The sequence below is a fragment of the Hemiscyllium ocellatum genome, chromosome 2, assembly GCF_020745735.1.
Source record: "Hemiscyllium ocellatum isolate sHemOce1 chromosome 2, sHemOce1.pat.X.cur, whole genome shotgun sequence".
Taxonomy (NCBI): domain Eukaryota; kingdom Metazoa; phylum Chordata; class Chondrichthyes; order Orectolobiformes; family Hemiscylliidae; genus Hemiscyllium; species Hemiscyllium ocellatum.
The window spans coordinates 41,025,175-41,047,926 of NC_083402.1; the positions used below are offsets into that span (position 1 = coordinate 41,025,175).

Genomic DNA, 22,752 nt, shown 5'->3' on the forward strand with positions numbered 1-22,752 from the left:
TGAAGAGGAAGTACACGATGCAGGCTGTTAGACAGATCTGCAAAGTGTTAAAAAGAAAAAGGAGAATGAACAAGACTTTTTACTTAAAACCACCCTTCATTCTGTGTTCAGTGGCAGAAATTGTCTCTTTCTCCCCAACCATTTTATTTCCCTTCTTTCTACTTGGTTTTCTCCTTTGATATGAGGATAGAAAGACTTTGTGGAGGACATGTACAGAGAGTGAAACTCTAGTGAGCAGAAATTAAAGAGACAAGCAATTAAATATGCTGTAGCAGCATGCTATGTGGAAATCAATTAAGAAAAAGGATTGTAGAAATAAGAGCAAACAAAACTTATTATTGGCTGTAGAGGTTTAGGAAGAAATCTGTAGAGGTTTAGGAAGAAGACTCTGGTGAGTGAGATGAACTGTTGCTGTTAGGATCTTGAAAGACAATGTGGGAAACATCAAATGCTATAATACATCATAAACAAAACTACTGAACCGTATATATTTATTAGCAGCTGAAAATTTACCTTCTAGAGCATTGGTTACATTACATTCTTCAAATTCAACAGGACCTAAAGCAAGAAAACAAATCACGATGCTTCAAATTGAGTTTCCTTCACAATTCATCATAGTTTTGAAAACATAAAGTTTCAATTTAGCAGTCAAAATATCGCTTAATTTTTTGTGTGGCAAGATAAATATGTGTATGTGTAAAATGCACTATCAAAGAAATCCGATAATCTTTTATGAAATTATACACCTGAACGTCTTGTGCTTTGCTTCCAGAATATATTCCCTCAGCACAAAGCAACAAATAAAGCAAGACTAATGACACCTGGTTTCCATTCCTTTGTGTTGCCCTCTGATTTCTCTCAAAAGAAATATTCAAACTCATTCTTTTCAGGTAGGAATTATGCAAGGCAACATCGGTCTTGTTTTTCTGCTCCCATCATCAGGCAGCAATATACCTGAGCACCCACAGTAGACATTACATTTTTTCAACTAGCTTCCCTCAAAACAGCAAATGACTTAGGACAATCTTAAAGGCAGCAGACATGCTGACTGATGCTTCTGTACAGAAGTCAGAACATCCTAATGATTAATCACTTAAAATAAGTTTCTCAAGTGTGTAACAACAGGTAGATTTCTGCTAGTTAACAAACTCAAAGCCAGAGGCCTGCATGCCTACTCTGTACAACTTAATTTCCTGAACACACAAATAGGAACACTAATTACACCAAGGCCAGGAAAAAGTGTAGAAATCAGCCAAATTTTGTAGCATGAAGCTTAATTCAATCTCATACAAAAAAAATATACATATAATGTGACTTTACTGCTACTTTAATGTCAGATTCTTTAAAATTAATTCAACAATATGCTAATCTTGCCAAGAATAATTAAAGCACCTTGTTTTGTAATTGTAATCCATGAGTTTACAAGTAATCAGTTCAGAGGTAAATAAAATGAAAAATAAAAGCTCCCTCATCTACCTAGGAGATGAAAAGTCCATTTCACATTAAATTTTACTTCATAGTGGATTGTCGGATTTTTGGAAAGGGGTTGCATCAGATAAATTTGAAAAACTCTTGCAAAAGGACCTGGGGCAGAATTTTACAGTCATCTGCCAGTGTGCTTGTGTGCAAAGGGGTGGAGTCAAAAATTCCCCAATGCCTTCCAAATGCTCTTCCTCAATCTGCACTTTCACACCATGTGGCCGGTGAAGGTATACCTCGTTTCAGTTCCATATAACCCTTAAGTAACCAATTATTGATTACTTGACGGCAACTTCCAACCAGCCTTAATTCTGATGCCAATCAGAAGAGTTAGTGCTTTGGAGGAAGGAATGGAATGAAGTCCAGTGGTTTATCCTTCTTGAGTCTCTGTTTGGGAATGATGGGATCCCTTTCTGTACCAGAGGTTCGTATCCCTTGTGTGCTCCCTCCCACCTGACTGCTTCATGACAACACTTCTCTCCCCATTGTAAGGCTTCATCTTCCCATTCTAGCATAACACCTCATCACACTTAGTTGGCCCTGGATTTTGTGACAGAAGCTCGGGTTGCCTTGTTATCCCAGTTTTAGCCAATGCTACCCATGAGGCTGCTTGGACTGAAACAGGTCAGGTACAGGAGTCCCGTTTGTAGGCAATTAGCACTACCCAGAAGCCCCTCCAGCTAAAAGATCCTGGCCTTGGATAGCCAAGACTTTTAGTATGATATTTCTGAAACAACAGGGTACAAAATGCACTTATGTTCCACGTGTAGAAAATAGTCAAACATGCTCAGAGAAAGAATAAAATAAATTTTGAAGAGTAATTTTAAAAAATTTATTCATGGGGTGTGGGTTCACTGGCTAGGCCATTTCTTGCCTATCCCTAATTGTCCAGAGTACAGTTAAGCGTCAGCTGCATTCCTCCACTAATGGACATTAGCAAAGCAGATCGATTTTTTGAAAATTGATAGTGGTTACATAGTCACTATTGGGCTAAACCTTTTATTCCAAATTTTCTATTGAATTCAAATTCTACCATCTGCTGTGGTGAGATTCAAACCAATGATTTCCAGAATACTAACCTAGAGTTTTGGATTACTAGCCCAGTGACTCTACTACTACTGCCATTGTCTCCACTCAGATAAAATCATAAAGATAGTTTTAGAAAATACATATGATTGGTAGATGTAGGTTTTATTTAATTTAGTCAAGGAATGCCATCCCACAAACCTTCACAAACCTTGCAATTAGTCATATATAATTAAATATCTAAATTAAATGTAGATTAAAGTGTGATTAGAGATCATTCATTCCTTTCAAATGTCAAGACACTTTCAGGGGATCCAAGATGACAGCCATCTGAGCAGATCTGCCTTGCTCAGCTCTGCACCCAGCCCAGATGTAGTGATACTTTTTACTCTGCTGCCCCTCCCCCCAACCTATCTTTTTTCAGAGAAAATTGATGTTAAATGGTTGTGAAACCATTTAAATCCGTTTGTATTGGAACTTTGTTTGTCTGAGTGAGACGGGAAGGGAGTTTGGGTGGCTGGAAACAAGCAGTTATGCATAAGTGCCAGTTGTCAGAGTGTCTCGCGATTATCCAGCAAATCACATCATAGTGCCGGTTATCAAACATCTCTCGATTATCTGGCAATGTATACTATAATGTATACTATATAATGAACTGATAACTGAATGCTAGGTTGCCTGGTGCTGTTTTTGCAGGGCCTTAGGATCTTGTTCGGATGGTCCGGGATTCGGATGATTGATATTTGGATAGTCAAGGTTCTACTGTAAATCCTTTTTGAGTGAGCTAGGATGATGAAAGGAAAGCATACCGGCCTTAACGCACAGGACACTTGCTGAAGGCATCGGGCATGCTGAGAAAGAGGTATCTGCGTAGCAGACCGTCGCTGAAGACCTTGTGGCGATCCAAGGATGATCAAGGAGTTGATGGAAGACAATCGTACTCAGTTAGAGCCGATATCAGTCATGCTACAAAAGCATGAGAAGGAGTTGGAAGGGCTTGGTAAATGAGTTGAAGAGGTTAAGCGGAGGACCGCGGCATCGGAAATAGAGTCCTTGGTGGGGCAGATCCAGGCCCTCGTAAAACAGGTCCAGGCCTTGACTGACCAGATCGATGAGCTGGAAAATCGAGGTAGGAGGAAAAATATCCGGATCGTTGGGCTGCTTAGGGAGTGGAAAGTGGACAGCCAGCAAGCTTTTTTTGAAGACTGGCTGCCACAGTCTGTTGGCTGGGATACCGAGGCCGCTCGGTTGAAAGTTGACAGAGTTCTGACAGAGTTCACCGGGTTGCAGGGTGCAATCCGGTCTGGATTGGCACGCTCGCCCAGTCCTGGTATGATTTCAAAGCTATAGGGACAAGCAGAGAGTCCTGGAATATTCTAGAAGGATGGGGAAAGATCCACAGTCCCTGACTTACCAGGGAACTAAAATAATATTTTTCCAGGACTTTTCTGTAGCGGTGATCCATAAAAGGAAATCATTTGATGAGGTCAAAAGTAAGGGATCTTGTTTTCAATATTTCATGAGTACCCAATGGTGCTTTGTATTACTCCCGAGGAGACGGTACGGTTATCTGTCTTCTCAGAATAAGTGAAACGTTTCTTGGACACTAAAATAATTCGGATGGATTTATAGACATGGGCAATAATGTTTCTTTTCTTTTCCTCTTGCTAGCTTTCTTGTAATGTTCTGAAGGAAGCTGTTGTTGGTGTGTTTTTTTCTCTCTGATTAGGATTGGTGTTGGTATACAGTTGGCGGCGGGCAGAGTGCTCATTATTTTGTCTGTTTTCTTCTGTTGTTTGGGTCTGGGGTGTGGCTTGAGCTGGAAAGGGGAATGGAGTTTGTGTGGGAGGTGTAAGCGCCCTCTAAGCTCAGGGCGTAGAGTCCCCCAGTAAGTGACTTTTGTGTTTTGTACTTAGTTTTGTGTTCTGGTTTTCGAAAATAGACACGAGTCTTCTTTGGTATATGCCCAGTGTGCTGTAAGTCGAATGTTTTCCTTCGGCAGGTCAAAGGTGGTTGTAAAAGGTCATGGCTAGCAGTGTCCTTAAATGGTGCACCTGGAATATTAGAGGGATCCATTCGCCAGTTAAATGGAAAAAAGTGTTGTTGAGCCTTAAAAAGGAGAGGGTGAATGTTGCCCTGTTGCAGGAGACTCGCCTTAATGACAAGGTACACTTGAAGTTACAGCAGGGAGTGTTTGATCGGGTGTTTTTCTCATCCTTTAACACTAAGAGCAGGGGGATGGCCATACTTGTCCAGAAGAATCTTCCATTTAATTTAATAGATTGTGTTAAAGATGAATATGGCCAGATTGTTATCCTTAAGCCCTAACACATGGTGAGGAGTTTGGTATTTTGAATGTCTATTGTCCTCCGGCCCAATCCCTTAAATTTTTGATTGATGAACTATCTGAACTGATGGCCTTTGCATCGCGGTATGTTATTATGGGGAAGTTTTAATGGATCCTGTGCTGGATAAAATGCCCAAAGGCCCCCCCCCCCCCCAAAGCTTTCTCCACAATCTAACAGTTGGGTGATCTATCTGTGGAACTGGGGTTGGTAGACATTTGGAGACATTTTCATTCTATGGACAGGGACTTTACGTTCTTTTCCAAACCTCATAAGTGCCATACAAAGACTGATTTTTTTCCTAATTCCTGCGGCTCATCTAGATTCAGTTATATCTTGTTCAATTGGGAATATTGCCAGGTCTGATCATGCAGCAGTATATTTAGGGTCAGGATTAGGGCTATGCAATAAGCTCACAGTGCTGGCAAATAGATCCCATCACCCTCAAGGACAGCAAGTTCGTTGAGTATTTTTCTAGGGAATTTGAAGTATTTTTGGCCACCAACTCTGCTACAGCTAGTAATCCATCCATTCTTTGGGAGATTGCTAAGGCCTATGCTACAGAGATAATGATCTCACACTCAGCCAGTCAGAAGCGATGTAAGGGAGAGCAGCAGCATCTGCTCAATGCACAACTGAAGGCAGCTGAGACAGCATATTACACTACACCATCAGTGACTAAGTTGCAGCGGATCACAGCTCTTTGATCCGCCTTAAACTCCATGTTCATGCATACAGCCAAGAAGGAACTTTTCTTTGCGAAGCAAAGCTTGTTTGAGCATGCTGATAGGTCGGGTAAATATTTGGCATACCTGGTTAGGAAGAAGAATGCCTCCCAATCTATTGCTTCTAGTAGGGAAGGGAATAGGGCGCTTGCTTGTAATGCTAAAAAGATCAATGCGGCATTTCAGAGGTTCTGGTCTGAACTGTAACAGTCTGAATGTTGAGGATAGACAAGATAAAATGGGATTTTTTTTAGGAACTTAGATCTTCCAGGAGTGTCTGCTGAGCAGGCGTCTCTCCTTAGTGCTCCATCTCCACAAAAGATACAGGAGACGGGTGAGGCAACTTTAAAGTGAAAGGGCACCCAGCCCTGATGGTCTTCCCAGAGATTTCTTCTCATTGGGAAATTCCTAATGGGAATTTGTAAACATACGGTCAGGACCGATACTAGACATGTACAACTATTCATATAGTTGTGAATGCCTCCTGCCATCCTTGAGAGAGGCTAATATCTCTCTTATCCTCAAAAAGGGGAAGGCCCTGGAGGACTGTGGTTCTTACAGACTATCTCGCTCTTAAACTCTGATTATAAAATTTTGTCTAAGGCTTTGGTATTGAGGTTGGAAGGAGAATTGTCCTCTATTGTTAAAGAAGATCAGACAGGCTTTATAAAGGGTCGCCGATCCTCTAATATTATGAGGCTACTTAACATGATTCAAGTGTGCCAGCAGCGATCCGTTCAAGGGTCAGTGGTCTCTTTGGATGTGGAGAAGGGTTTTGATCGGGTGGAATGGCCATATCTTTTTATATCTTGAAGCTGTTTGACCTGGGTGAAGTGTTTATGAGATGGGTAAGGGTCCTTTACGGTGATCGTCTGGTGGCAGTTCTCACCAATGGTTTAAGTTCTGACAATTTTAACATTGGTGGGGCAGTCGGCAAGGCTGTCCCTTTTCACCTTCACTTTTCACATTGGTGATTGGTGTTGGTGGAGGCCATTCATGGGGACCCTAATCTAGCTGCACCAAAGCTGGGGTCGAACGTGCATAAGACTACACTATATGTAGATAATGTTCTTATTTTGCTCCCAAACCCAGCAATCTCAGTGTCCTGTTTGATATAGTGTATTAATTCACTAATTAATTCATTTGGTTCTTTCTCAGGTTACAAGCTCAATTTTTCAAAGTTGGACGCTATGCCTATGAGGGCCTTAGGGGAATGCCTGGCGTGAGAGGTGGGTTCCCCTTTAACTGGGCAGAGGCAGGTTTTCATTACTTGAGCCTCTCAGTTACCCCTAGCTTTGATGAGTTATTCAATGTTAATTTTGTTCATTTGTTTGACACGATTAAACAAGAGCTTAAAAGATGTGGGGGCCCTTCCAATATCACAGTTGGGTCGAGTCACTCTTATCAAAATGAATGTTCTTCCTCACTTATTGTACCCTTTGTGGATGCTCCCTTTGCTCTTTCCTAAGCAAACATTTCAGAAATTGAATGGCTGGTTTAGTTCTTTTATTTGGCACTATAAGTGGCCCTTTATTAAGCTTGCCAAACTGCAACTGACCAGGAACTAGGGGGAATGGACCTCCCGGACATTAGACGATATCAACTGAACTCTTTCCTATCTTTATGTAAGTGACTGAGCCTGTGGGGACTTGGCATCATCATGGTTAGACACTGAGACCTCCCAGATGGAATGTCCTCTTATCAACCTGTTGTTTTTAGACAAAATGAGGACAGTTGTGAAACATTGCCGTAATCCAACAGTTACTAACACAGTCAAAGCATGGAGGGCAATGAGGCAGATGGAGGGTAATATGGTTAACACACCTTTGCTTACTCTCATAGTTGGCATGCTGGGTTTCCGGCCAGGGACAATGGATCCCAGGTTTAAACTTTGGACAGATTGGAAGTCTCCTATCTGGGTGATCTGTTTGAGGGTGAAATGTTGATGTCGTTTGATCAAATAACTCATAAGTATGGATTATCGAGTAGGGACCTCTTGCATTTCTGTCAGATTTAGAGATTTTATCCGAAAGGAGATCACGCTCTTGACTGAGTGTTATAGATCTGATACGGAAAAGAGATAAGAGCACTCTTTCAGTGAGTACTCTCTATCATTTGTTGGGACGAGGTTCCTCAGATTACATTGAGTGTCTACATGAGGTCTGGGAGAGAGAGGGGTGAAGATCACTTTAGAAACATGAGAGGACATTTGAGAGAATATGAAGAGGATTTCAATATGTAATAGGACCCATGCTATACCTTTAAAGATTCCTCATAGGGCTCATCTGGCCCTGGCAGGGAGCATCTTCAATGTGCCCCAAATGTAAGATAAATATGGGTACCCTCACTCATTGTCTGTGGTCCTGCCACAGGTTCCGTGTGTATTGGAGCACTGTAGCAGGTGTAATAGAGGGGGTCTTGGGGACCAATGTCAAAGTGGACCCAGTCTCTTTACTCCTGGGTTTGCTGAATTTACCTCCCTTAGATGTACATGGGGAAAAGATTTTTAACATTTTCACATTTTGTGCGAGGAAGAACATTCTGATGTGCTGGGTGTCTGAGAATGCCACAGGTCTGTTCGAGTAGCGCAAGTTAAATTATGGAACATATTCCTTTAGACTTTTTTACAAATATGGTGCACCAGAAAATGGACAACTTTTACAAGACATGGCAGCCCTTTTTGAATTACTTGGAAGCAGATACGTCCGCCATTTTGATTAGGGCTTTTGTCTAGCCATGATGGTTTAGTCTGATAAATCTAATGCCATGAGAGAAAGAATTTCGAACAAATACGGGTTTAATAATTGATGCTCTCAAAGGTTGAGAGCTAAGGTCTTGTTGCGCTGAGCGGCGTTACTTATTTACTTATTGATTTGCAATAGGTGTAGTTTTGATTTCTTTTGTAAAGCAGAACAATAGTTGATTTATTGTTTATTGTGTTTTTGATGTTATGATACTCTATTTTCATATTCATAAAGAAAAAATTTTCAATAAAAGTTTTTTTTTAAAAAAGACATTTTCAATTTTCTTTTAAAAAGGCATTTTTGATGCTTCCTTAGCCTCCAGTTGAATTCACTTAAAGAGATAGGAACAAACATAAAATGTTCATCTGGAGCAATGCATCTAGTTCTGGGCACTGTACTTTAGAAATGAAATGAAGGATGCTGAAGAAATTTGTAACGATAGTTCCAGCAATGCAGAACTTCAGTTTCAGTAAAAGATTGTAAACGTTGGGACCATTCTACTTGGAGAAGGTTGAAAAGAGGTTTGATACAGTTATTCAAATTCATGAGAGGTCTGACCAGTGTAGATTGGGAGAAACTGACTGCACTCATTGAAGGATTGAGAATCAGAGGGCAAACATTTAAAATAATTAGCGAATGATGCAATTGTACATGAGGAAATCCTTTCCCATGCAGTGAGTGATTAGGATTTGGAATGTACCTTCTGAGTGTGACAGTGGCAGATTTAACTGAGGCTTTCAAAAATAATTGGAACATTATATAAAAAGGAAAAACAAAATGCAGGGCAGGGGAGTGGCAACACAATGGACTGAATGGGTTTCTTTTCCATGCTGTAATCATTCTCTAATTCTATAGACTGCAGAATACCTATCTGGAAAATAGTAAAGAAAGGAATAAAACTAACCAGTTGAATCTTTCACAAAATATTGTAGCACTCAAGGGTTTTTTAAAAAACACTATTTTTGCTTTTATACAGTTTTCAAAACTATTGCACTATGTTAATAAGCTATGACATTTTTTTTGCCTTAGCAACATCATTTTCTAGTATTATTAACAAGTTTTTTTTTCAAATAAACCTTGATGATCTTAAACTTGAATATGCAATAATTTCAAGAAGAACTGTACACATCAATGGAAATCTTACTTTTTTAATTAGGCGTGGGATTGAAAAGTAAGAATGAATGTCTATGACTGTAAAACAAAGCTCTCGGTGAAAATACACCACTAGCTGTTTAACTAGAAATGTTCCTATTAGCTCCATCTTTGATTCAAATCATTTAGAGCTATTTATGCTGAAACTGTCTCAAATCCCAAAATTTGCTGTAGTGAGGGAACAACCAGAAGAAAAAAAATGCCAGTACTAAAAACAGGATTGTTTAAAAATGTAAACAGACAACAGACCAATTTTTATAATGAGATATGTTTTTGTGTCATGAAATCATGCATGAAAGGATAGTTTTTAAATTGCATATGCTTCAAATGTTGCTTGAAGCAACAAAGGCTTTGCGTGCCTGGCTTAGAGCCAGTTGACAACTCAGCTGGATGTGAGTGAACATTCTGACCCCCCTTGCAGTGCATCACTTCTGAATTGTTTCCGCAGCAGAAAGTTTATTCAACCTCTCTCTTAAAAGCACTGAACCGACTATCATTCTGCTGTTTAATCATAGCAAAACATGTTATTTTTCTGACAGCACTGAAGCCAGAGTGCAATCCTAATGAACAGCTTGATACAAGAAGAATTTGAAATGTTTTAGTCTCAATTAATTCTGCTGTCAAAACAAATGGTAATCGTTGGTACTTAGATGTTGAGCTCGCTCACAAAGGTCAAGTTTTGTATACAGAAAACACATCTAAGCAATTTCTAATTTGTGTTTGATGCCTTTCATTTCTAAAACAAAAATAGAAAATTACAGCTTTGTAATAATATAATGAAATAGCTGGAAATCAACATGCACATATATTGCTAAAAAGCCTTTTTTACATTGGGACTCGGAAGCTATGTAAATTATTTATGTTACATTAAGAAAGATATTAGAAATACTAATGTATGAATTGATATATAAAACCAAAAATGTGATCAGAAAATATTTTTCAACAGAACCACACTTTTTAAAAAAAATACACAGGTCTTTGCCAAGTGTCAAATGACAGGTATTCCTATCTGTAAGAAACGAAAACAATTCCGGACACCCTAATAAACAGTAACAATCACATACTTTTAGAACTGAATTTTTCATTTTTTTTAATAAAACATTAAAAGATGTGACTAAATTAAGATTAAAATCTAGATATAGAGTATCATATAACAACTGTGAGCTAGTCTTGTGTCCATGATACATTTACAAATAAAAACCAGAAACTGCTAAAGAAATTCACAAACTCTGGCACCACCTGTAATGTTTTGAGTCCAATGACTCTTCTTCAGAACTATTCGCAGTGTAAATTAATAATCTAGACTCAAATGAAGGATGTTTGAATAGCAAGATCATAAATGGTACAAAAATTGTTGGTATAGTAAATAGCAAGGAAAGCCTTAGACTGTAAGATTTAAACAGACTGGTTTGATGGGCAGAACAGTGGCAGATGGCAATTCAATCTTGAAAAGTGCAATGTGATACATTTGCGAGACTAACCAAGCAAGGGAATACACATTGAATGTAAAATCCTAGGAAATATAGAAAATCAGCAGGACCTTGGTTTGTCGATCCATATACCCTTGATCTCAACTAGGGTGGTGGATAAGCAAGCATATGGAATGCTTGTCTTTATTGGTTGAGATATTGAACAAAATGCAGGCAAATTATGTTGGAGCTGTATAAGATATTAGGCCACAACTCAAGTATTCTGTGCAATTCTGGTCGCCACATTATCGGAAGGATGCAACTGCACTGGAAAATATGGAGAGGAGAGTCATCAGGATGTTGCCTTGGCTGGAATATTTCAGCTATAAAGAGAGACTAGGTAGGCTAGGGTTGTTTTCTTTAGAGCACAGATAGGCTGGGGGACTTCAAAACTAAGGGACATATTTTTAAGGTGAGAAGGGACAGTTTTAAAAAGTACAAGGGGGGTCTTCTTCTTTTACACAGAGATGTTTGTATGTGGAATGAACTGCCACAGGAAGTGGTGGATACAGGTACAGTTACAACGCTTAAAAGATGTTTGAATAAAATCATGAATAGGAAAGGTTTGGAGGGATATGGGCCAAGTGGAAGCAAGTGGGACTAGTTTAGTTTGGAAACATGGTCAGTGTGGACTGGTTGGACTGAATGGTCCAGAGAACATTTACTAGGCTGATCCGGAATGTGCTTTACGAAAAGGAGTTGATTAAGTTGGGCCAGTACATATTAATGTTTAGAAGACTGAAAGATAACCTCAACGAAACATGCCATGTTCTTAGGGGATTTAACGGTAGATTTATAAAGATGATTTCTCCTTTTGGGAGAGCCTGGGACCAGAGGGCATAATCTGAGTATAAGTGGTCATCAATTAAAAACAGAGATGAGGATGAATCTAGTCTCTCAGAGGATAGTCGATCTGTGGAATTATTTACTGCAGAGCTGTACAGTTGGATCATCAAGTATATTCAATCTGAAATAGACAGACTTTTAATCAGGAAATTAAGGGTTATAGGGAAAAGATAGGAAAGTGAAGTTGAGACTATCAGATCTCATTGAATGGCCAATTAGACTCATTGGGCTGTAAAGGTCTTCTTTTGCTCTTACATTTATGGTCTAAGGAACACACCCATTCTCTGTCTGGGAAGTATCTTTCCACCCCTTCACTGTCACCAGATCAAGATCTTAAAACTCCCTGCCGAACTGCATTGTGGTGCACCGACAGCTTAGAGACTAAAGCAGTGCAAGAACACATCAGCTTCTGCAGCGCAGTTATGGATGACAACAAATTCTAACCAAGTCAGTGATGCTCACTTCCCAAAAACAATTTTAAGAAAGTATCCTTGATTTGGGAATGGTCAATAACTTCCAAGTCAAGTCCTCCTTCAAGACTTTCACACAAAAATCAAACATAGAACTCCACTGTTGTGAGGATGGGAATGTTGTCGTAAGTACCACCTTTCAGGTGTGACATTAAATTGAGCCCCAATTATCTCGTTAGGTAAATGGCACTATTTTGAAGAACAGTAGGTAGATGGTCCTCGGTGTACTTGTCCATGCTTATTTATCCCTCAGTCATTGTCACAAAAATAGTTATTCTAGTCATTATCATAGTGATTTATGTGTGACTTTGTTGTGTGCAAGTTTGGCTGCCACATTTGCTACATCACAATTTTTTGCATCACATTAATGATTATACTTTAAAAACACTACAATGGATTGGAGCACATTGAGACGTCCAGTGTTCATGAAAAGTTCTACATGAGTAGAAAGCTTTGTTTCTTTCACAACATACAGTTCAATTTTTACCATGTTACGGCATAAAGTCTGAAGGCATGATTTTCTGCACCGTATTTAAGGCCATATTGTTCTTCAAAAAATGATTTCATCAGCATTGCAGTTACTCAATTTTCACCATGTAACTGCATCGAGTCTATTGGCGTGCCTACATGATTTTCTGCAGCATTTTAAAGGCATTTTAATTCTATAGTTCAATGAACCAAATATTCCTTATGCTGGGCAGAATATAAGCACTTACTTTTAGTGAGACCACATCTGGAGTACAGCTAACAATATGAAGAATTGCTCTTCATTTAGAATGGATACAATAGAATTAGAAGCAGTTCAGGGAAGGCTGAAGGGGCTATCTAATAAGGAAATACTGTGCAGGTTGGGCAGGTATCCATTAGAACGCAAAAGAATGAGATGTGATCTTATCGAATCACATATGGTATCTGAATGGGAAATGACCTGATGATGGTGAGATGATGTTTCTCTTGTGAGAGAAACGAAAACCAGGGAATACAGTTTAACAATAAACGCTGAAGGTGAAATCAGCACCGTAATACCGAGTACACAGTATCACAAATATAACTTATTCCAGTTTTAATCTCAGTCAGGAAAAATAACCAACATAAATTCATTAACACACAAGCCAATATAGTATCTTACCAGGTCTGTCTTTGCCAGTGCCTTTTGTTTCAGCAAACTTTTGTATTAAGCTCTCAACTGTAGTGCTCTCCATGTTCTGTACTAACTCATCATGCACCTGAAAATAGATTTATTTTAATGAATAGATTTATTTAAATATTTGGAACTGACCTTGGTCATGTTTTTCTTTAATTGTATTTGTTAAATGTTATCATTATCAAGGCGATTATTTATTCCTCCTTCCTCGAACAAATAGTGGAGAGTCATCTTCAACCACTGTAATCTGCGTAGTGTGGCTCTCCCATAGTGCTGTTGTAACTTGAACAAATTTGGTTGTGCCTGCCTTTGTCCTTCTGGGTTATTAGAGATTGGGGATTTTGGTAGTACTCATAAATAAGCCTTGGTTAATTGTAATGGCATATCTTGTGAGCAGTAGTTAACTGAGGTTAAATAAGGTTGTGGATCAGTGTTCTCTCTAATTTTATTTTCCTTCTGCACAAGTCTCTGAAGTTTGTGCGTGGTACATACTTCTAGAATTGGAAATCAATGCTGCAATCCATGGCAACACTCTAATTGCTGAGCGCGAAACTTGCTCAGCTTAGAGGAAATGTTGTCCATGGTGGCATGCTAATAAGGTGGACTGTTTTACTATAACAGTGTTAAACTTCTTGACTGTTGGTAAAGCCACACCCATTCAGGCAAGTGGAGACTATTCTAGCACATGTAACGGCATGTGCTAGAATATCTTGTCGATAGTATGGATTTGAAGAACCAAGAGCAAATTACTTACCACAGAATATTAAACCCCTGACTTACTCTTGGAGCCATAACATTTGTGTATCTGGTCCAGTTGGGTTTCTGAACATTGGAGACGCCTCAGGATGCTAATGAAATGGGGATTTTGTGATGATAGTATCACTGGATATCAAGTGGAAGTGGTTAAAATCATTCATGTTAGACAGAATTATTGCTTGACATTTGTGGGACCCATATTTTATCAATGTTCTTAGAAAGTCTTGCTGCAATGTCCAGAGATAAAGGCAACTGGCCTCAAATAATAGCAATTACTTTTTATTTGTGCCAGGTTTGAAGGCTTTCCTACTAAATTTTATTTTACTAGAACCCTCTTTGTTGCTGCACTCGGTGAAATGTTGCTGTGATGTCAAGGCACATTCACTTAATTTCTGGCATTCACCTCTTTTGTCCATGTTTGGACTAATGCTGTAATGAGGTGTAATGTCATATAGTCCTCATAGAACTCAAACTGTGCCTCAGGCAGGACCTTACTGGTGATTAAATCCTCCTTTTAGCTACTGACATTTTCCATCACTTTGCTATGAATGTGAGTTGGCTGGTGGATATAATAATTGCCCAGATGGAACTTGTCCCTTTGGTGGGAAGGGCATTCCTTGAAACTTCACGCATTGTTAAGTAGATGCCGGTGTTGTATCTGTAAAGAAAGAGCTTAGCTAGAGATGACACTAGTTCTGGAGCACATGTCTTCAGCACTAAGGTTTGTAATGTGTTTGCTGGCCATGAATTTTGCAACATTCAGTGTGGCCAAACATTCCAACATATAGATTGAACTGAATTAAAATTGGCATCAATGGTGCAAGGTATCTATGGAGAAGGTGAGATCATCCACTCGGCACTTTCAGCTGAATATAACTGAAGGTTTCAGCATCATCTTTTGTGTACATATTGGGCTCTACCACCTTCAATAATGGAGACTTTCCCAAAGCCAACTTCTTCTCGTAAATGTTTAATAATTCCACCATTCATGTTTGGATTTGGCAGGACTACAGAGTTTTGATCTAATCAATTGGCTGTGAACTCACCCATCTCTGTAGAATACTGCATCTATTGTTTAGCTGTTTTTTTTAATACATTTGTTTACAGGATGTAGGCCCCACTGGCTAGTGCAGCATTTATTGCCCATTCCTATTTACGTTGGAGGAGATGGCAAAATGGCAGTGAGATTCAGTTTGAACAACTGAGTTGGAAAAGATTATGGATAATGCAAGCTTTTGGAAAGCACAGGTGACTGCCAGATATCCTCAAAAACGAAGTACAATGTTGACTATATAGCTCTCATTAGACTAAATTATGATTAGAAGAGTGGCTTTGACAGCTTCCAATAACTCGAATATTAATTGCTCCATTATATTACCTTACGGACTTGGTTGCCTTCCAATATTTGCTCACAACGTCAAAAGGATTCAGAAGCTAGCAGCAATACTGCATTTTGTACAGTTGCAGTTGCTACAATTTATAAGTGATCTGTTGAATGAAGCCTGATCAATGGATTTTCAAAAAGAATTCCTTGCAAATCATATTACTCAAAACAATAGCCTTCGAAGCTTGAATGTTACTATATTTAAAATGCTTTGTAATTTAGCTTCACTGCTTACATACCTGACCAATCTGTATGTGAGTCTCTTCTATTGATTGTGCAAAAGAACTCAATATTTCTTTCATGTGCCTAAGATGAGCTTCTTCAATTTCCTGAAATTTCTAAAGAGCAAAAAAAAATGAAATTCCACATTTTAAATCTAAAAAGGAAAATTTTATATCAAAGACTGAAATACAAAATAAATTAAGCTTTAAATATGCATTTAATTGGTTGCTGCAAGAGATGCTGTTTTAAAAGATTGATAGCAAATAGAATATAGATCACAGGTTAAAAATGCAAGATGGAACACATTTAATGAATTTCTAGGCTCAGTTTAAACAAAAAGTCCAAGGCAAATAAAATCCAGGCCATTCTGTATCATTAAGTCTTCAGTTATATTATTTAAGAGAATCCAGAAACCTAGAGAATGAAGTGTTAAATAGTGGACGGCTAGGGTCCAAACCCATTTGTCATAATTACTCTTAAAGCACCGAAATGATGACAAAGCAATTGCTTACGATCAGTAGATATGGTGGTGGTCTTATGAGCTTTGACGGTGTAATATTACCCAATATTAGAACCATTCTCATAGCAAATACAAAGTAACAAGCAGTAGTTTTTTTGCAGCAAAATTCTAATTCATGATACTGATTTTAAAAATTCCATTCATAATGCAGATGTAATATTTTTAAAAAACATTTACACCATCACTCACCGACGTCTATCCTATTTTTCTCAATCTCTTACATACCTTCTAAAAGCCCGTATGTAAGCTTCAGAAACAAAAAAGAAAAAGAAAGATTTTATCCCGGTAACCATTCACACTGCTCCTTTAAGAGCAGTATTCCTTCCCTAATGGTAGGCTTGTTAATATGATCAATCCAACACCGATGACTTACATTTTGAACATAATTTTAAGGTGACATTGGTACCACGGGTGAGGACATCTCCTTTTGCTTTGAGGCTATATTCAAATATTACAAAGACCAAAATGATGATTATCACTTTCCTATACTGAATGACAGATACAAAACAATACAGGTAATACAAACTTATGCCCTGAGTCTTATGCATTAAATGAGCCTTCTTCAGCACAGAATTTGGAGCTCGTATGGATTCTTAGTTCAGGAAATGGAAACATGTGCATTACAGCAAGACTACTCATTTTCAATTGTGGCATTAACAATGACCATTACAAGTTACTGATGTTAATACTTGCTCTATGATCCCAACCTTCCTTGCTGTCTCCTGTTCCGCCTGAAAGCAACAACATATAACCTTGAATGCAACAGCAATTGATAGTTCTTGTCCATGTGTTTTCACGTAAACCTAGGTACTGAGTTTCTGATTGTTCAGGCTTAAAGATAAGTCAAACTCAAACCTTATTTGAGACATGATCCTGTAATTCATTTTGGCCCACACTGATTATGTTGATATGTCGTTAACTCAGTAAACCTGATGAGGGACAAATTAAGTAACAGCAACAAATAAAAGCCAGATAACATATTCTTATTCGAACGTAAGGACCAGGAGAAGGAATGGGCAGTTCATCCCCCAGAACCTGCTCGGTCATTTAATACGATCACGACCGATCTCATTTTGGCCTCAAATCCACTTTCCTGCATGCTCACCATCACCCTTTAACCTGCTACTAATCAAAAATCAGTCTATCACCTCCTTAAATTTATTCAGTTTCCTAGCGGACAATGCACTCTGGGGTAGTGCATTCCACAGATTCAGGATCCTTTGACAGAAGTAATTTTTTATATGCTTTAAATCTTTATTAGCCTAAACTATGACCTCTTATTCTAGGTTGCCCCAAAAGGAGGAATATTTGCTCTATGTCTACTTTGCCAATTCCCTTTAGCGTTCTGTATACCTCAATTAGATCTTCTCACATTCTTCTCAACTCTTGAGAATATAGGCCTAAATTGCTCAATTTCTCCTCATAAAACAAGCTTCTCACCCCTGGAATTAATCTAGTGAACCTTCTATGAACTGACTCCAATTCTGACTACAACCAACTTCAACTGACTACATTCTTCCTCAAATGAGGACACCAAAACTGAAAACATGATTCTAGGTGCAATCTCACTGATGCTTTATACAGGTACAGGAATATTTCCATATTTTTACACTCCATTCTTTGAGTATTCAATGTCAAAATTCCATTTGCCATCCTTATAACCTGCTATACCTGCACACTAGTTCATTCATGATGATATCTGCTCCCTCTCCACATTTAGTTTCTCTCCACTTAATAAGTTGCCTTTTTATTCTTCTTACAAAATGGATAACCTCACACTAAGCCACATTAGGTGAATTGGCCAAAATTTGGCAGATGGAGCCTAATCTATCCATATATTAGGATGCAGCACGGCAGCAATGTTACCTCTTGGCTCCAGGGACCTAGGTTCAATCTTAGCCTTGGGTGACTGTCTATGTGGAGTTTGCATTGTATTGCACTGGGTTCTCCGATTTCCTTCCAAAGTCAAAAGATATGTAAGTTAGTTGGATTTGCCATATTGAATTGCTCCATAGCATCCAGGGATGTGCAGGTCAGGTGGGTTAGCCATGGTAAATGCGGGGTTATGAGAACAGAGTAGGCTCTGGGTGGGATGCTGTTTGGATGGTCAATGCAAACATGATGGGCTGAATGGCCTCTTTGCACACTTTAGGGGTTCTATGATTCTTCTGTGATATCCACTGCAAGTTTCCTACTTCTTCATTGCAATTTTCTTGCCCATCTATTTTAGTGTAATCTACAAACTTGGCTCATTTGGAAACAGATTTCCTAAAGGTGTAAAATCCTTTTTTAAAAAATATACTAAACACCCAAATTGAGATAATTCAGAAACCAAGTTTAACTTAGAAAAGAAAATTGGGCTTAAAAATCTTTGTAATTTTATTTTTTGTATACGTAAATCAAGAACTCCATCAATAAATTATTACATAACATATATAGCAATTCTTCCAGTATTCCCTCATGTCACTTTGTCTTAATTCATATATCAGAATACTATTTCCATGATCCTCATTTGCCTTTCTTATTCTAAATCATCAGCACTTTCTTGTATTTTTATTCATGGTTCTTTAATCATTGTTCCTGATCACAAGTTGAAAAATTCACCTCCCTGCCCACATAACTTGAGGCTGTTAGGATGCTGTAATTCTGAGGAGTAGAGGAGGAATTCCTGGAGTGTGTATGAGATGGTTTTCCTCAAGCAATATGTTAAGGAACCAACTAGAGAACAGGCATCGTAGACTGGAATACAAATAATGGCAAACAAGCTGTGTGAGGTCCTTTGAGGAAGAGTGACAGTCATACAACATAGAAACAGGCCCTTCAGCCCACTCTATATGTAATATATATATATATTTATCTGAACTTGGTCCATATTCTACTGTGCCCTGGCATTTTAAGTACTCATCGAGATGCTTCTTAAATGTTGAAAGAGTACCTGCCTTCACCACACTCTCAGGCAGCAGGTTCCATATATCTATCACCTTCTGGATGAAAAAACCTTTTCCTCAAATATCCTTTGAACCACTTGCATGTCCTGTGATCTTAAATATGTCTGCCATACAGAAAAGATTTTCTGATTTACTTTATGCTCTCATAACTTTGTACAACTCAATCAGATCCCTACTCGGCTTCTTTTGCTCCAAGGAAAACAATCCTAACCTATCCAGTCTCTCCTCATAACTGAGATTCTTCATCCCAGTCAACATACTGGTGAACCTCCAGTGCAATCATGTCCTTTTGATAATTTGGTGTCCAGAACTGCACACAGCATTCTATCTGTGGCCCACCAATGTTCTATAAAGTTATAACAAGACTTCGTTGCTCCTATATTCTATGCTGAAAATGTGTTGCTGGAAAAGCACAGCAGGTCAGGCAGCATCCAAGGAGCAGGACAATCGACGTTTCGGGCATGATTCCTGAAGAAGGGCTCATGCCCGAAACGTCGATTCTCCTGCTCCTTGAATGCTGCCTGACCTGCTGCGCTTTTCCAGCAACACAATTTCAGCTCTGATCTCCAGCATCTGCAGTCCTTACTTTTCTATATTTTATGCCCAAGCTAATGGAGGTTAGCATCGTGAATACGTTCTTCAGCACCCAACCTGTGCTGACATCTTCAGGGATAAATGGGCTTGTACACCAAGGTCCCTTTATTCCTCAGTGCTTCCTAGGAACCCAGCATTCATAGTATTTATCCTTCCCTCATTAGACCTCAAAAGCTGCATCACCTTATATTTATTGGGATTAAATTCCATCAACCATTTACCAGTTGATCAATATCAGACTGCAAACTGAGACCATCCTCCTCATTTTCAACAACATCCTCACTAACTGTGTCATCTGCAAACTTTTTAATTAAACCCTTTACATTTACATCCAAGTCATTAAAGTACATACAAACAGCAAGGCTCCCAGCATCGATCCCTGTAGTACACTGCTAGTCACAGGGTTCCGATCACAAAAACCATCATTGCCCTTTGCCTGCTTTTAAAAGCTAATTTGGATCTACTTTCATACTTTGGCCACCAATCCTGAAACCTCCAGATGTGAGCCTTTGTTCAGTTTTAGCATCCATGTATCTCAAGTCAGAAAACCATGGATTCAAGCCTGATTTCAGAAATTTAAGACATAATTTTGGCTGGCAATTTGGCATAGTATTAAGTAAGGTGCGGTCTTCTGATAAGGTTTTAAACATATAACTGTTTGTCCTCCCAACATTAATTGCTATAAAGCTCTTTGGAACTTTCTGGAGTTGTGATAAGTGCTATGTAAAAGCAAAGTCATTGTTTCAAAATTGCTGTTGTTGTACTTCCCCTTCAAAAACTCTGGTGCTCTATAACCACCCACTCCAACTGCCCCTCGCTGTCCAAATTTTCTGTCCTCTCCATCATTCCCCACCCTTGCAATCTGAGCCTGGTAGGATGGTGTCATTCTGATCCCAGTGACAGGTCAAGTACTATCAGCATAAATGCTTCACTGCAACAAAGTTTCTGCTGTTGACAACTTCCCTGTGTATAATTTAATTTGACAATTTCGCTGATGGAAACAAAGCAATTGTCTTCATAGAAATTTCTCCTACAATGAGCTTTTTCCAAAATTCTATCCTTTCCACAACTGCTCCTCTGCATCCCCCGGCCTAATTCTACTGCCCCTTTCATGGGAAGACTGAAGATGAAGCTGATCCCATTTTTAAATGTGTTATTTGAATTTCTCATTTGATGTAACAAAAATCTCTATTAGCTTGCCTGAGTTCCTCATGAGCATTATCGAAAGTTATAGCACAGAAGCAGCATTCAGCCAACACACATGCAAAAACAGCTATCAAGTTTTATCTCACTCTGGAGAGCTAAGTGCATATTCAACTATTCTACAAATGTGGTGAGTGTTTCTGCCTCTACCAACGTATCAGTCAGGGAGTTCCAACAATCACCAACAGGAAGGACAGGAAATTCAACTTCCTTGAAACTGCTACAGCACTTGGTTAACCATGCAGCTCATCACAGAAATGGATTCACTGCTTGCGCCCTTCTCTCTCAATAAGTTGCTTATCAGGACAATTTGCATGAATAGACTACAATTTTTCATCTCTATTTACATTGATAGAGAATCATGTGCTGCAAGTTCAATATTTATATCAAAAGTTTGCAAATGGAAATTTTAAAGTCGTCTTAGCCTCCATTTTAATAGATATAATTTATGTATTTCTCGTCTGTGAAGACATGCAGATATGAACAATCAAATTCTTAACTGGACTCCATGTGACTTGAGCTTCTTAATAAATTAAATAGCAAATCATATAGTTCACACCAATTATTAGCCAGCATACAATACATACCCGAGCTGTTTCTGTCATTTTCTGCTCAAAATCTGTTCTGGCTGCAGCATATTTTTCCACATACAATTTATAAGTTTCTGTAGCTTTTTTAGATTTCACAACTGCCTAAACACAACACAAAAGACAAAAAAAATCTATTAACTACTAAAATATTTACAATTCGAAACGGGTTATATGCATTCTTACAGAGCTAGGCAGTACATGAAATTTAAAGCAGTAGATTGCCATAGTCATATCAGGCCATAGGCTGCTGGTGGTGATTTATCCGAAGGGTCACCATGCCTCAGTTGAGGGGAGAGGTTCAGATGGAGAATCCTTCATGGCAATCTCAGTTAGTGCAGGAATTAAACCCATGCTGTTAGTTTCACTTTTCATTGCAAACCAGCAGTCCAGTAAGTAAACAGGTAGAACATACAATTACAAGTACTTTAACTTCTGCTTCCGTTTTAAATTGAACATACTGTTACTATTCTGTTAGGAACCGTTAACATTTAGCAAAGTTGAACACCAAGTAATTAGTCATCGTTGAAAAGTGTGGCAATGGAAAATCCCTTCCTGATGAAGGACTTTTGCCTGAGACATCGTCTCTCCTGCTCCTTGGATGCTGCCTGACCCGCTGTGCTTTTCCAGTGCCACACGTTTTGACTCTGATCTCCAGCATCTGCAGTCCTCACTTACACAAAGTAATTAGCCAACAGAAATACACCTCAAGATTTCACATTTTAAGCAGTGGTCTCATAATGGATCAGCGATTCTTTGTCTTATTAACTATCAATTTCATTTTCAACTATCATCGCTGATCTTCTAACACAGGTTAATTAAAATGTAGGCAACCTAGTTGTCCTTCGGAAGGTGGTAGTGTACTGCCTTCTTGAACTGCTATGATCCATTCAGTCACTACAATTTCCCAAATATATTATAAGCTTTGTTACTGTAACACCTCTCCCAAAAGGATGAAAGATTATCACCAAACCATTGATTCTTCTACAATACCACCCAAATTATAACATACTACAATCTTTAATAACTAATATATTACATACTATGTAGTAATCTTTTCCCTTCTGTCACATTTCACCATTGCAAAATGCACGTCAACATATTTATACAGATTAGATTAGATTACTTACAGTGTGGA

The 22,752-nt window shown here is 38.7% G+C and overlaps 1 protein-coding gene across 1 annotated transcript in view; it reads right to left on the reverse strand.

Annotated features, from left to right (window-relative positions):
• Window positions 1-22,752, reverse strand: part of fcho2 (FCH and mu domain containing endocytic adaptor 2) — a 202,094-nt gene that overhangs the window by 106,024 nt on the left and 73,318 nt on the right. The window contains exons 6-9 of the mRNA XM_060836174.1: window positions 21,615-21,719; window positions 15,780-15,878; window positions 13,386-13,482; window positions 514-558 (exon numbers count right to left, since the gene is read on the reverse strand). Of these exons, the coding sequence (XP_060692157.1) occupies window positions 514-558; window positions 13,386-13,482; window positions 15,780-15,878; window positions 21,615-21,719 (346 nt within the window). The remainder of the gene's footprint in view (window positions 1-513; window positions 559-13,385; window positions 13,483-15,779; window positions 15,879-21,614; window positions 21,720-22,752) is intronic.